Source organism: Salvelinus alpinus, chromosome 29, assembly GCF_045679555.1.
Source record: "Salvelinus alpinus chromosome 29, SLU_Salpinus.1, whole genome shotgun sequence".
In the NCBI taxonomy this organism is placed as follows: domain Eukaryota; kingdom Metazoa; phylum Chordata; class Actinopteri; order Salmoniformes; family Salmonidae; genus Salvelinus; species Salvelinus alpinus.
This window is the reverse complement of record NC_092114.1, coordinates 47,348,531-47,361,768: the sequence shown is the minus strand read 5'-3', so window position 1 is coordinate 47,361,768 and position 13,238 is coordinate 47,348,531. Positions and strand designations below refer to the sequence as shown.

The 13,238-nt window shown below is 45.4% G+C and overlaps 1 protein-coding gene across 1 annotated transcript in view; it reads right to left on the bottom strand.

Moving 5' to 3' along the window:
• Nucleotides 1–11,794, bottom strand: part of LOC139558853 (nuclear factor of activated T-cells, cytoplasmic 1-like) — a 65,831-nt gene extending 54,037 nt beyond the window's left edge. The window contains exons 1-3 of the mRNA XM_071374362.1: nt 11,382–11,794; nt 7,613–8,651; nt 7,254–7,413 (exon numbers count right to left, since the gene is read on the bottom strand). Coding sequence (XP_071230463.1) covers nt 7,254–7,413; nt 7,613–8,651; nt 11,382–11,400 — 1,218 coding nt within the window. The 5' untranslated portion in view covers nt 11,401–11,794. The remainder of the gene's footprint in view (nt 1–7,253; nt 7,414–7,612; nt 8,652–11,381) is intronic.
• Nucleotides 11,795–13,238: the final 1,444 nt, after the last annotated feature.

The following is a 13,238-nucleotide window of genomic DNA, read 5'->3' as shown; positions in this document are numbered from 1 at the left end:
GCAGACAAAAGTCCAAAAGGGAGTCCAAAAGGTACAGAACGGCAGGTAGTCTCGGAGTCAGGGCAGGCAGAGGTCAATAATCCAGGGTGGTGTGACAAGTACAGAAACGGAAGGCAGAATTGTCAAAACCTTGAAAACAGGAACTAGAACAAAGACAGGAGCAAGGGGAAAACTACTGGTAGCCTTGATGAACAAAATGAACTGGCAACAGACAGAAAACACAGGTATAAATACACTGGGGATAATGAGGAAGATGGGTAACACCGAGAGGTGGGTGGAGACAAGCACAAAGACAGGTGAAACAGATACATTTTGAAATCAGGCTGTAATACAACAAAGTCAAGGGGTATGAATACTTTTTGTAAGTACTTTATAACCAAAAGCACAACAACAACAACAAAAAAATTGGGAAAGTGATATTTAGGGAACATGATGCCACAAGAGTTGATTTCACATATACAACCCCCCCCCCATGGGTGGCTATATAAACTCATAAAAAAAATAAAAGATAAGCTTCAAAGATAATTCGTAAAAATCCAAATAACTTCAGATGTTAATTGTAAAGGGTTTAAACACCGTTTCCCATGCGTGTTCAATGAACCATAAACAATTAATGAACATGCACCTGTGGAACGGTCGTTAAGACACTAACAGCTTACAGACGGTGGGCAATTAAGGTCACAGTTATGAAAACTTAGGACACTAAAGAGGCCTTTCTACTGACTCTGAAAAACATCAAAAGATGCCCTGGGTCCCTGCTCATCTGCGTGAACGTGCCTTAGGAATGCTGCAAGGAGGCATACGGACTGCAGATGTGGCCAGGGCAATAAATTGGAATGTGAGACGCTTAAGACAGCATTACAGGGAGACAGGACGGACAGCCGATCGGCCTCGCAGGGGAGACCACGTGTTACAACACCTGAACAGGATCGGTACATCCGAACATCACACCTGCGGGACAGGTACAGGATGGTAACAACCACTGCCCGAGTTACACCAGGAATGCACAATCCCTCCATCAGTGCTCAGAATGTCCGCAATAGGCTGAGAGAGGCTGGACTGAGGGCTTGTAGGCCTGTGGTAAGGCAGGTCCTCACCAGACATCAACGGTCACAAAGTCGCCTATGGGCACAAACCCACCGTTGCTGGACCAGACAGGACTGGCAAAAAGTGCTCTTCTCTGACGAGTCATGGTTTTGTCTCACCAGGGGTGAATGTCAGATGAGTTTATTGTCAAAGGAATGAGCATTACACCGAGGCCTGTACTCTGGAGCGGGATCGATTTGGAGGTGGAGGGTCCGTCATGGTCTGGGGCTGTGTGTCACAGCATCATCGGACTGAGCTTGTTGTCATTGCAGAAAATATCAACGCTGTGCGTTACAGGGAACACATCCTCCTCCCTCATGTGGTACCCTTCCTGCAGGCTGATCCTGACATGACCCTCCAGCATGACAATGCCACCAGCCATACTGCTCATTCTGTGCGTGATTTCCTGCAAGACAGGAATGTCAATGTTCTGCCATGGCCAGTAAAGAGCCCGGATCTCAATCCCATTGAGCACGTCTGGGACCTGCTTGATCGGAGGGTGACGGCTAGGGCCATTCCCCCCAGAAATGTCTGAGAACTTGCAGGTGCCTTGGTGGAAGATTGGGGTAACATCTCACAGCAAGAACTGGCAAATCCGGTGATATCCAGGAGGAGGAGATGCACTGCAGCACTTAATGCAGCTGGTGGCCACACCTGATACTGACTGTTACTTTTGACCCCCCCCCCCTTTGTTCATGGACACTTTCCATTTCTGTTAGTCACATGTCTGTAGAAATTGTTCAGTTTGTTGCATTTGTTGAATCTTATGTTCACACAAATATGTTAAGTTTGCTGAAAATAAACGCAATTGTGAGTGAGAGGACGTTTCTGTTTTTGCTGAGTTCATAGCACATATATAGCCACCCATTTTCAGTCTGTCACACCTGAAGATGTTGTAATCAGCAATGTCAATGTCCTTATCCAGGATCAAGCTATTTAGCCAAGCTCATGCACCCAGATATCAAGAAGGTTGATCTTTGACATTAAACGTTGTACGTTTATACGTGACAGCCCAAGCCCTCTACCAGATTTGAAAACAGCGGGGGTATCCATATTTATAAAAAAATATATTTCACCTTTATTTAACAAGGTAGGCTAGTTGAGAACAGGTTCTCATTAACAACTGCGACCTGGCCAAGATAAAGCAAAGCACTGTGACACAAACAACACACAGAGTTACACATGGAATAAACAAACATACGGTCAATAACACAATAGGGAAAAAAGTATATATACACAGTGTGTGCAAATGAGGTAAGATAAGGGAGGTAAGGCAATAAATAGGCCATAGTGGCCAATTAATATAATTTTTGCAATTAAACACTGGAGTGATAGATGTGCAGAAGATGAATGTGCAAGTAGAGATACTGGGTTCAAAGGAGCAAAAAAATGAAATAACAGAATGGGGATGAGATAGTTGGATGGGCTATTTACAGATGGGCTATGTACAGGTGCAGTGACCTGTGAGCTGCTCTGACAGCTGATGCTTAAAGTTAGTGAGGGAGATATGAGTCTCCAGCTTCAGTGATTTTTGCAATTCGTTCCAGTCATTGGCTGCAGAGAACTGGAAGGCGGCCAAAGGAGGAAATGGCTTTGGGGGTGACCAGTGAAATATACCTGCTGGAGCGTATGCTATGGATGGGTGCTGCTATGATGACCAGTGAGCTGAGATAAGGCGGGGCTTTACCTAGAAAAGACTTGTAGATGATCTGAAGCCAGTGGGTTTGTTGACGAATATGAAGCGAGGGCCAGCCAATGAGAGCATACAGGTCGCAGTGGTGGGTAGTATATGGGGCTTTGGTGACTAAACGGATGGCACGGTGATAGACTGCATCCAATTTGCTGAGTGGAGTGTTGGAGGCTATTTTGTAAATGACATCGCCGAAGTCAAGGATCGGTAGGATAGTCAGTTTTATGAGTGTATGTTTGGCAGCATGAGTGAAGGATGCTTTTTTGCGAAATAGGAAGCCGATTCTAGATTTAACTTTGGATTGGAGATGTTTAATGTGAGTCTGGAAGGAGAGTTTACAGTCTAACCAGATACTTAGGTATTTATAGATGTCCACATATTCTAAGTCAGAACCGTCCAGAGTAGTGATGCTGGACGGGCGGGCAGGTGCTGGTAGCGATCGGTTGAAGAGCATGCATTTAGTTTTACTTGCATTTAAGAGCAGTTGGAGGCCACGGAAGGAGAGTTGTATGGCATTGAAGCTCGCCTGGAGATTAGTTAACACAGTGTCAAAAGAAGGGCCAGAGGTGTACAGAATGGTATCGTCTGCGTAGAGGTGGATCAGAGAATCACCAGCAGCAAGAGTGACATCATTGATGTATACAGAGAAAAGAGTCAGCCCGAGAATTGAACCCTGTGGCACCCCCAAAGAGACTGCCAGAGGTCCGGACAACAGGCCCTCCGATTTGACACACTGAACTCTGTCTGAGAAGTAGTTGGTGAACCAGGCGAGGCAGTTATTTGAGAAATCAAGGCTGTTGAGTCTGCTGATAAGAATGTGGTGATTGACAGAGTCGAAAGCCTTGGCCAGGTCTATGAATACATCTGCACAGCGTTGTCTCTTATCGATGGTCAATGGAGGTTATGATATCATTTCGGACCTTGAGAGTGGCTGAGGTGCACCCATGACCAGCTCTGAAACCAGATTGCATAGCAGAGAAGGTACGGTGGGATTCAAAATGGTCGGTGATCTGTTTGTTAACTTGGCTTTCGAAGACCTTAGAAAGGCAGGGTAGGATAGATATAGGTCTGTAGCAGTTTGGGTCTAGAGTGTCTCCCCCTTTGAAGAGGGGGATGACCGCGGCTGATTTCCAATCTTTGGGGATCTCAGACGATGCAAAACAGAGGTTGAACAGGCTAGTAATAGGGGTTGCAACAATTTCGGCTTATCATTTTAGAAAAAGGGTCCAGATTGTCTAGCCCTGCTGATTTGTAGGGGTCCAGATTTTGCAGCTCTTTCAGAACATCAGCTATTTGGATTGGGGTGAAGGAGAAATGGGGAGGCTTGGGTAAGTTGCTGTGGGGGGTGCAGGGCTGTTGACCAGGGAAGGGGTGGCCAGGTGGAAAGCATGGCCTTCCATAGAAAAATGCTTATTGAAATTCTCAATTATCGTGGATTTATCGGTGGTGACAGTGTTTCCTAGCCTGTGCAGTGAACAGCTGGGAGGAGGTGTCTTATTCTCCCAAAACTTTTTGGAGTTTGTGCTGCAAGATGCAAATTTCTGTTTGAAAAAGCTAGCCTTTGCTTTCCTAACTGCCTGTGTATATTGGTTCCTAACTTCCCTGTAAAGTTGTATATTGCAGGGGCTTTTCAATGCTAATGCAGTACGCCACAGGATGTTTTTGTGCGGGTCAAGGCCAGTCAGGTCTGGAGTGAACCACGGGCTGTATCTGTTCCTGGTTAAAAAAAAAATTGAATGGGGCATGCTTAGGCATCCTCTACTGACGGAATAATGTCAATATCCTTCCAGGATACCCGGGCCAGGTCGATTAGAAAGGCCTTCTCGCTGTAGAGTTTTAGGGAGCATTTGACAGTGATGAGGGGTGGTCGTTTGACCGTAGACCCATTACGGACGCAAGCAATGAGGCAGTGATTGCTGAGATCCTGGTTAAAGACAGCAGAGGGGTATTTGTAGGGCCGGTTGGTTAGGATGATATCTATGAGGGTGCCTGTGTTTACAGATTTGGAGTTGTACCTGGTAGGTTCATTGATAATTTGTGTGATATTGAGAGGTCATCAGGCTTAGATTGTAGGATGGCCCGGGGTGTTTAACATGTCCCAGTTTAGGTCACCTAACAGCATGAGCTCTGAAGATGGATGGGGGGCAATCAATTCACATATGGTGTCCAGGGCACAGCTGGGGGCAGAAGGTGGTCTATAGCAAGCCGCAAGGGTGAGAGACTTGTTTCTGGAAAGGTGGCTTTTTAAAAGTAGAAGCTTAAATTGTTTGGGCACAGACCTGGATAGCATGACAGAACTCTGCAGTAGATTGCAACTCCGCCCCCTTTGGCAGTTCTATCTTGTCGGAAAATATGTGTTACCTATTGTTGGTAGAGGCCCGGAAATGAGAACCGGCTTGTCTGTGTGAGCATTCAGGTGCTTCTCCATCACAGCAGGGCTCCAGGGGTCCTTGATTCCGCAACCACCACATGTTATAGGAAGCTATGGAGCTTCCTAAAACCTCCATCACTGGAAGATGTGGAGAGGGTCGCTAACTAAGCTAAGGTTGGGAAAGCAATAGGCAAAACATGTCATCCCTTTGAGGGTTAAGAGCCTGCAAATGCTCTGTATATTTGTGTAAGGAAATGGGTTGCTGCCTAGCAATGCTGTTTATTTAGGATGTAGGGAGTGTGTGATGGAGTTAGAGTTAGCTCGTTTTGGCACTGGCAGTGCAGTCTCCCCTCCCTAGATCGTATTATCACCCACTAGAGGAATGTCAAGACTCTGGCCGCTCATGGCACCAGAAAGGGAGGAAAATAAGGAGGGGAGAGGGCAACCCTCTCTCTATTTCTCTCTCCACCCCTCCAGCTCCAAGGGATGGTTACACAATACACATCCTCATTTACAGTATTATCTTTGGCCAGTTTTAGATATTTTCACTCACTATATTTTACATTAGTTAATGATTTTCGCCATAAAAGAGCATTACTCAGTCTGCCATCTGCAAAATGGCGCATGTGGCTTGCAGCAGCAGCAGCCGTGGCATTCGAAAAGAACAGAAAGCTGTGCTCGACAAGGAGGGAACTGAAGCAGCTTCCAGAACAAACTCTGCACAGTTTGGTCAAGGTTTGACTCATAGGAAGAGCCAGCGAGAAGGACCAGTCAGCCAGTGTCCACAGCCCACAGAGTACCATGTAATCAGGAAGATACACTTTTAGAAAAAAAGGTTATATTTAGAACCTAAAAAGGGTTCTTCGGTTGTCCCCATAGGAGAACCTTTTTTGGTTTCAGGTATAACCCTTTTGGGTTCCAAGTAAAAACCCTTTCCACAGTGGGTTCTACATGGAACATAAAACGGTTCTACCTGCAACCAAAAAGGGTTATCCTATGGGGACAGCCGAAGAACCCTTTTGGAACCATTTTTTCTAAGAGTGTAGGGAGATTGAGCGGCCTTCTCTGAGGTTTCCTCTAACATCTCCGTCAGACTGCCAGAAACGTGTGGTTTGAGCCCGGCCTGGTCAGGCTGTCTCCATAGGAAGCCACTGTGGATGATGTCAGCATTACAGACGGGAACTTTCCTAAACAAAGGGAAGTCTGTGTGTTTGGTCAGAAGCTGGGGGAGGGAGGGAAGAGGAGGGAGGTGGAGGTTTTCAAAAGAGCACACTCTCATTTCATGATGAGAGTAACCCAGACCCCATGTCATTAAATCATTAGCACCTAATCACAGAGAAAAACTACCCAGCACAGATGTGCATGCTGGTGTTTAGACACATGGGATTGTTCAATATGCTTAGCTAGCTACGTTCCCAGGTTCCCATTCAGCCCCACTGTAGCCTACTGGTTGGATTCTCAGGGTGGTCGCAAACTTTGGGGTGTCACCGCACAAGAATATGTGAGATGTTCAACCGTCTAGATACCACTCAACACATTCTAACTTTGCCTGCAGACACCTTTGATGACTTACTTTCCCTTCTCACTGTGGTTTATTCAGAGGTTGAAATCAAGTCAGTGATGTGGTGCAATGATTGGGAAGACCGGCCTTGTAGTCCAAGAATTACTATTACTCAATACTTCTTCTGATTCGACCACCAAAGTTACTGTGGTTTAATCTCATGACTAAGCTTTACTGGTCACATTACCTCGCTTTGCAACTGTCTGCCTGCACTTGAGACATAATGGAAAAGTTTGAGTCACCCTCGTCTGGACAGGAACTGACTGAGCGGACTGGTCTGTCTAATAGCATACCTATGGTATTTCATTCAGAACTATGACGTCTTTCGAATAACTTTATAGACTTGTAATGATTTTTAAAAAAAGTTAAAAACACATACCCACTAACATATTTCAGCACTGGAGATTTAAATAAGTTGGAGAGAAAGTGATCGTAGAAATAGGTTGGAGAAAGTGGTAAGCAGAGGAGTGATAGGGCTAATGGTATTACATGCAGACTACTCTATTTTAACAGTACGGTATGTTAGTATAAGGAGGATAGCAGACCTGCACCACAGGGTGTCCTCCTGCCAGAGCCTTGACTGCCCCTCTGCTCCCTTCGGTCTCGTAGTGGGCGCGGTGGTGAGATTTGGGCTGCACATCGATCTGCAAGCTGTACGGCCCGGAGCTGGATGGCAGCTGCCAGTCAAGGGCTGGCAGAGATGGGCTAAGATGGAGAGGGTATATTTAACGTTTGCCATCTAGCAAGACACAACTGCAGATTGTCAGTGCTTTGCTGGGATGTTTCCTCATAATGGATATTTCTGAATTGACTTTAATTTGACCTCAATAAAGTTTAGTTGTCTGGAGCTGTCAACCTTATAATGAATATTATTTCAGTCAGTCAAAGTCTTGCATCAGCTTACCTGACATATTGCTTTGGCTTGGACCATGAGTATGGGTGCGATGGCACATCCAGTAACCTCCCACAGTAGTTCTCCTTCTTTAAGGGCAGGCGGGAAGAGTACTCATCCTGGCAAAGCTCCCCAGGGCTGAGCTCCTCTCCTCCAGGCTCTACCTTCAGGCAGACTGCCCCAGGCTCCAGGCTGGTCTTCCGGGCCTTCAGAGGAATGCCCTCCCCCAGGTCTGCCACACCGTCTGTGGTCAGAGCGTTGATGGCTGCAACTATGGCTGAGTTGGTGTACTGGTTGGTGTTGTTAGGCATCCAGGACTCGTCTGTGACACTGAGGCGTGGGGAGGTGTGAGGGGACGGCCCAGGGGAGTGGTTGGGGGAGTAGGGGTACTTGTAGGTTGCGGTTCCGTTGAAGCTGTATTTTCTCTTGCCACCACAAGGGGAGTTGGGCCTGGAGCCTCGCTGGCCCATCCAGCTGTCATCCATGACACTGGTGAGGGGGGAAGTAGAGTGGGAGTTATGTGGGGAGCCCGCATGGGTGCAAGCTTCACCCGGCAGGGCGAGAGAGGAGGAGCCCTTGGGCGAGACGCAGGGCGACTGCCAGGGCGAGTTCTGGGGTGAGTTTTCATAGTTGTAGGAGAAGCCCGACTCGTAGGACGAGGCCTCGGAGTGACAGCTGCGTGATGACACACTGCTGGCCGGGCTGAGGCAGCTGGGGTCCCGGTAGCCATCTGCGTTGGGCAACGTCAGGGTTACAATGGAGTTGACCTGTTTAGGCACAGGAAGGTTGTTGCTCTCTTCCACCTCCTCCTCAGGAAACTGCCCGTAGGCTGTGATCTCAATACGAGGGCTCTCGAGGACCGGGGCCTTGTTTGGATGGATGCTAGGGGATGAGTAGTAACCCACTGTCCTCATGTCGTTCTGGGCGCTGTAGCTGGGAGGCTGGCTGATGGACACTGAGATGGTGGGGCCAGACTGGAGACTGTGGTACTGGGAGGGCAGGCAGGATTTGCCCAGGGAGAGACTGATGTTGGGGGTGTGGCTGTATTTATCTGAAAAGCAAATACATAGAATGAGTTAGAATTATGGTCCATACATACTCTCATTGGCTCACACACTGAAAGACATACTGTAGTTGCCAGTGAATTACAAAGAAAGCTGCTGTGATGGTGTTGCTCATGATGGGGTGCCACATGGCTAGTTTGTTTACATGACTAAAAGGTGCAATCTGTGCCCAACAGGGGAGGTTCAAGATGCCAGCTCCCTCACTGGGTATGAGGGCATAAGAGACAGACTGACTACCCATGTGGCACAGACAGAGGAGAATGGGGGAAGGGATGTTTAAGGGTACACGGACCTGAGTAATCTTACTAGTCAGCTCTTAAAACCAGTCCAGTCTCAGACAGCATGCAGTCGCCAGAGCTCCTGTCTGCTGTGAATTAAGAGACTACTGAGGCAACCATAAAGACATGACATCAGTGCACCACCACATGACGCCCACAACATAATCACAATGTAATAACCTTTAACATCACAGTGGTGTCACAGCTTTGCAATGTCTCCATGTCAATTCTAAATGGATTGCATAGAAGATGCCATTTTACCAACGAGAACCACTGGTAGTTGTGTGCGCTCTCTGACTGAATTGTATTAAATCTAGACTTACACACTGAAACACTGTGCATTTTGGGTCAATTTCTCTTCAAATGGGGTCTGTTTACTTATGCAAGAAAAGGCAGAGAGGCATGGATAACCAATTTGAGTAAACCATCCTGAATGAGAGCTTTTGTGCCACCGCTGCCACGCCCACCACTCCCTACTCATAGGAGTGGTGCCTCATAATGTAATGTAGCTCTCATAATAAAGACCCATGTGTTTCAAAGTTCATCATTCCTTAAGGCAATATAAACATATCCCCAATATGTACAGTATAAACCATTTTTCGCCTCAATACATACAATTTAAATGGGTACTATATATAAACCTTTTGATGAAACCAAATATTTATTTCATAACGTAAGTAGCTACCATGGATATATACTGAACAAAAATATACACGCAACATGTGAAGTGTTGGTCCCATGTATCATGAGCTGAAATAAAAGATCCCTGCATTTTTTCACTAACAAAAATATTACTTATCTCAAATTGTGCACACATCCCTGTTGGTGAGCATTTCTCCTTTGCCAAGATAATCCATCCATCTGACAGGTGATGATTGTCAAGAAGCTGATTAAACAGCATGATCATTACACAGGTGCACCTTGTGTTGGGGACAACAAAACACCACTCTAAAATATGCAGTTTTGTCTCACAACACAATGCCACAAATGTTGACGGAGTGTGCAATTGGCATGCTGACTGCAGGAATGTCCACCAGAGCTGTTGCAAGATAATGTTATGTTAATTTCTCTACCATAAGCCGCCTCCAACATCATTTTAGAAAATTTGGCAGTACGTCCAACCGGCCTCACAATCGCAGACCAAGTGTAACCATGCCAGCCAAGGACCTCCACATCCAGCTTCTTCACCTGCGGGATCATCTTAGACCAGCCACCCAGGCAGCTGATGAAACTGTGGGTTTGCACAATCAAAGCATTCCCACACAAACTGTCAGAAACCGTCTCAGGGAAGCTCATCTGCATGCTCGTTGTCCTCACCAAGGTCTTGACCTGACTGAAGTTCGGTGTCTTAACCCACTTCAGTGGGCAAATGCTCACCTTCAATGGCCACTGGCATGCTGGAGAAGTGTGCTCTTCACGGATGAATCCCGGTTTCAACTGTACCGGGCAGATGGCAGACAGGGTGTATGGGGTCGTGTGGGCCAGCGGTTTGCTGATGCCAACGCTGTCAAGAGTGCCCAATGGTGGTGGTGGGGTTATGGTATGGGCAGGCATGAGCTACGGACAACAATCACAATTGCATTTTATTGATGGCAATTTGAATGCACTGAGATACCGTGACGAGTCCTGAGGCCCATTGCTGTGCCATTTATCCATCGCTATCACCTCATGTTTCAGCATGATAATGCACGGCCCCATGCCGCAAGGATCTGTACACAACTCCTGGAAGCTGAAAGAAAATGTCCCAGTTCTTCCATGTCCTGCATTCTCACCAGACATGTCACCCATTGAACATGTTTGGGATGGTCTGGTTCGACGAGTACTACAGCGTGTTCCAGTTCCTGACAATGTCCAGCAACTTTGCACAGCCATTGAAGAGGAGTGAGAGAACATTCCACAGGCCACAATCAACAGCCTTATCTACTCAATGTGAAAGAGATGTGTCACGCTGCATGAGGCAAATGGGGTTCACACCAGATACTGACTTGTTTTCTGATCCATGCCCCTACCTATTTTTTTATTCAATTTCAATTCACATGACTGTATTGATATCCACAGATTAGGACCTAATTTATTTATTTCAATTGACTGATTTACTTATATAAACTATAACTCAGTTAAATCTTTGAAATTGTTGTATGTTGCGTTTATATTTTTGTTTATGTAAATTAGGCTACGTCTTATTGTTAGCATATCCTATAATCATCTCAGTATTCAGTACGCTTCTACATTGTCATACCTGTATAATAGTAGGGCATCGAAACAGAGGAGAAACCCATTCACAGACACCTGAAGAGAAAGTGCACCACTAGACAAGACAGGCAGCTATCCAACACGCAAAATCATCCGTTCAGATGTCGATGGAATTATCGTTTATGAATGCAATATTACTCTTAAACGCAGTCTGACATTCAAAAGTAACAGGAAGAGTCTACTCACCCTCTTCAGCAGATTTCATTTTTTCCTACAGACAAGGTAACCGCACGTCCGAAATCGAACTTTGAAGACAGCCGCAGGTCTGCGTTATCCAATAGCCATAAAGCTTCGCTTTAGGTCTCTAATGATGATGGTGATGCGCTCTCGCTATATTCTAACAAAACTTCGAAACTATGCCAAATCTGCTTAATGAGAAAGAAAAAATGAATGTAGATTATTTTAAAAGCGACTCGAAGAAAAATACAAATCGTATCTGCAGAGTGAAACACTTTTGGATACAATTGGATAAAGCAAAGAAATCAAAACGCAGGGACGGGATTCAATGTATGATTCCCATGGAGAGTAAATATTATTTGAGCGACTGATTTGTAATACCTGATTGATTGTGTGGAAGGGGATCCTAGCTGGTCTGGGCATGTGTGACGCACTGCTTGGTTGCAGAGAGCTCCTTGGCGATTATAATCCCGGGGATCACCTTCAGCGCAAGCGCACCGCCCCTTGAACAGTGATGCTGATCTCCATGTCTGACCAGCAGATACGTTTAATTGAGATTCACTCCACTCACTGTGGTTTTCAGCTACTTCCACACGTGGTTGATTAGCTGGGCTGGCAGCGACAGTTGCTGTTCAGAGAGCGCTGCAGGCTAGTGGAAAATGAAATGCAATATTTACATGTAAAGAGCATGAGAAGGAAGATCAGATAATGGATATGCCATTTCTATTTCTATTTTTTTGGGATCCCCATTAACTGCTGCCAAGCAGCAGCTACTCTTCCTGGAGTTTAAACATACTAAGGCGCATCAAAAAATAATATTTACAAAAAATAATAATCTAAAAATAAAAGCTTCTTGGAGTATCCTTAGGGGTTCTTCAAATTGAAACTGTGGGGGAACCCTTATATGTTCTTCAAATAACCCCTTTTAATAGCTCCTCAAATAACCTTTTGAAGAACCTTTGGGGAACATTTTTACTACTCCCCCCTCCCCTATTATTATTAATAATAATATGCATAACAATAACACACTATTTTAGTTTTCAGTGTTTATTATGATTTTAGTGGCAAAGCAGAATTAAAAACAAAATATGAGGTAAACACCCAGCAGAGCCCCATGTCCAATGGGTATATCCTCTGACATGTTGATGTTAATGTGTTGATGTTCTCCCTAGCCATAGCCAGAATGATTTTTTGGGTGCATGGTGATCAAACAGCTTTCCTGTTATATTCATAAGAGGTGTAGATAGGGTGAAGTCTGTGAACCAAAAAATAGTAGTTACACAGATGATCAACAAAACATGCACACAACAGTATTCATACCTTGGTTTTTGTGTAAATGTGAATAATGTAGAGGCCTATGGGATGAGCAGCAGTTTAAGGCACTGCATCTCAGTGTTAGAAGTGTCACTACAGACCCTGGTTCTATTCCAGGCTGTATCACAACCGGCCGTGACTGGGAGTCTCATAGGGCGGTGCACAATTGGCCCAGCGTCGTCCGGGTTAGGGTTTGGCCGGGGTAGGCCATCATTGTAAATAAGAATTTGTTCTTATCTGACTTGCCTAGTTAAATAAAGGTTTAATACAAAATGCAATAAATACACTACCGGTCAAACGTTTTAGAACACCTACTCATTCAAGGGTTTTTCTTTACTTTTACTTTTTTCTACATTGTAAAATAATGTAGTAACCAAAAAAGGGTTACATTTTTTTTAAAATATATTTTACATTTGAGATTCTTCAAATAGCCACCCTTTGCCTAGATGACAGCTTTGCACACTCTTGGCATTCTCTCAACCAGCTTCATGAGGTAGTCACCTGGAATGCATTTCAATTAACAGGTGAGCCTTCTTAAAAGTTCATTTGTGG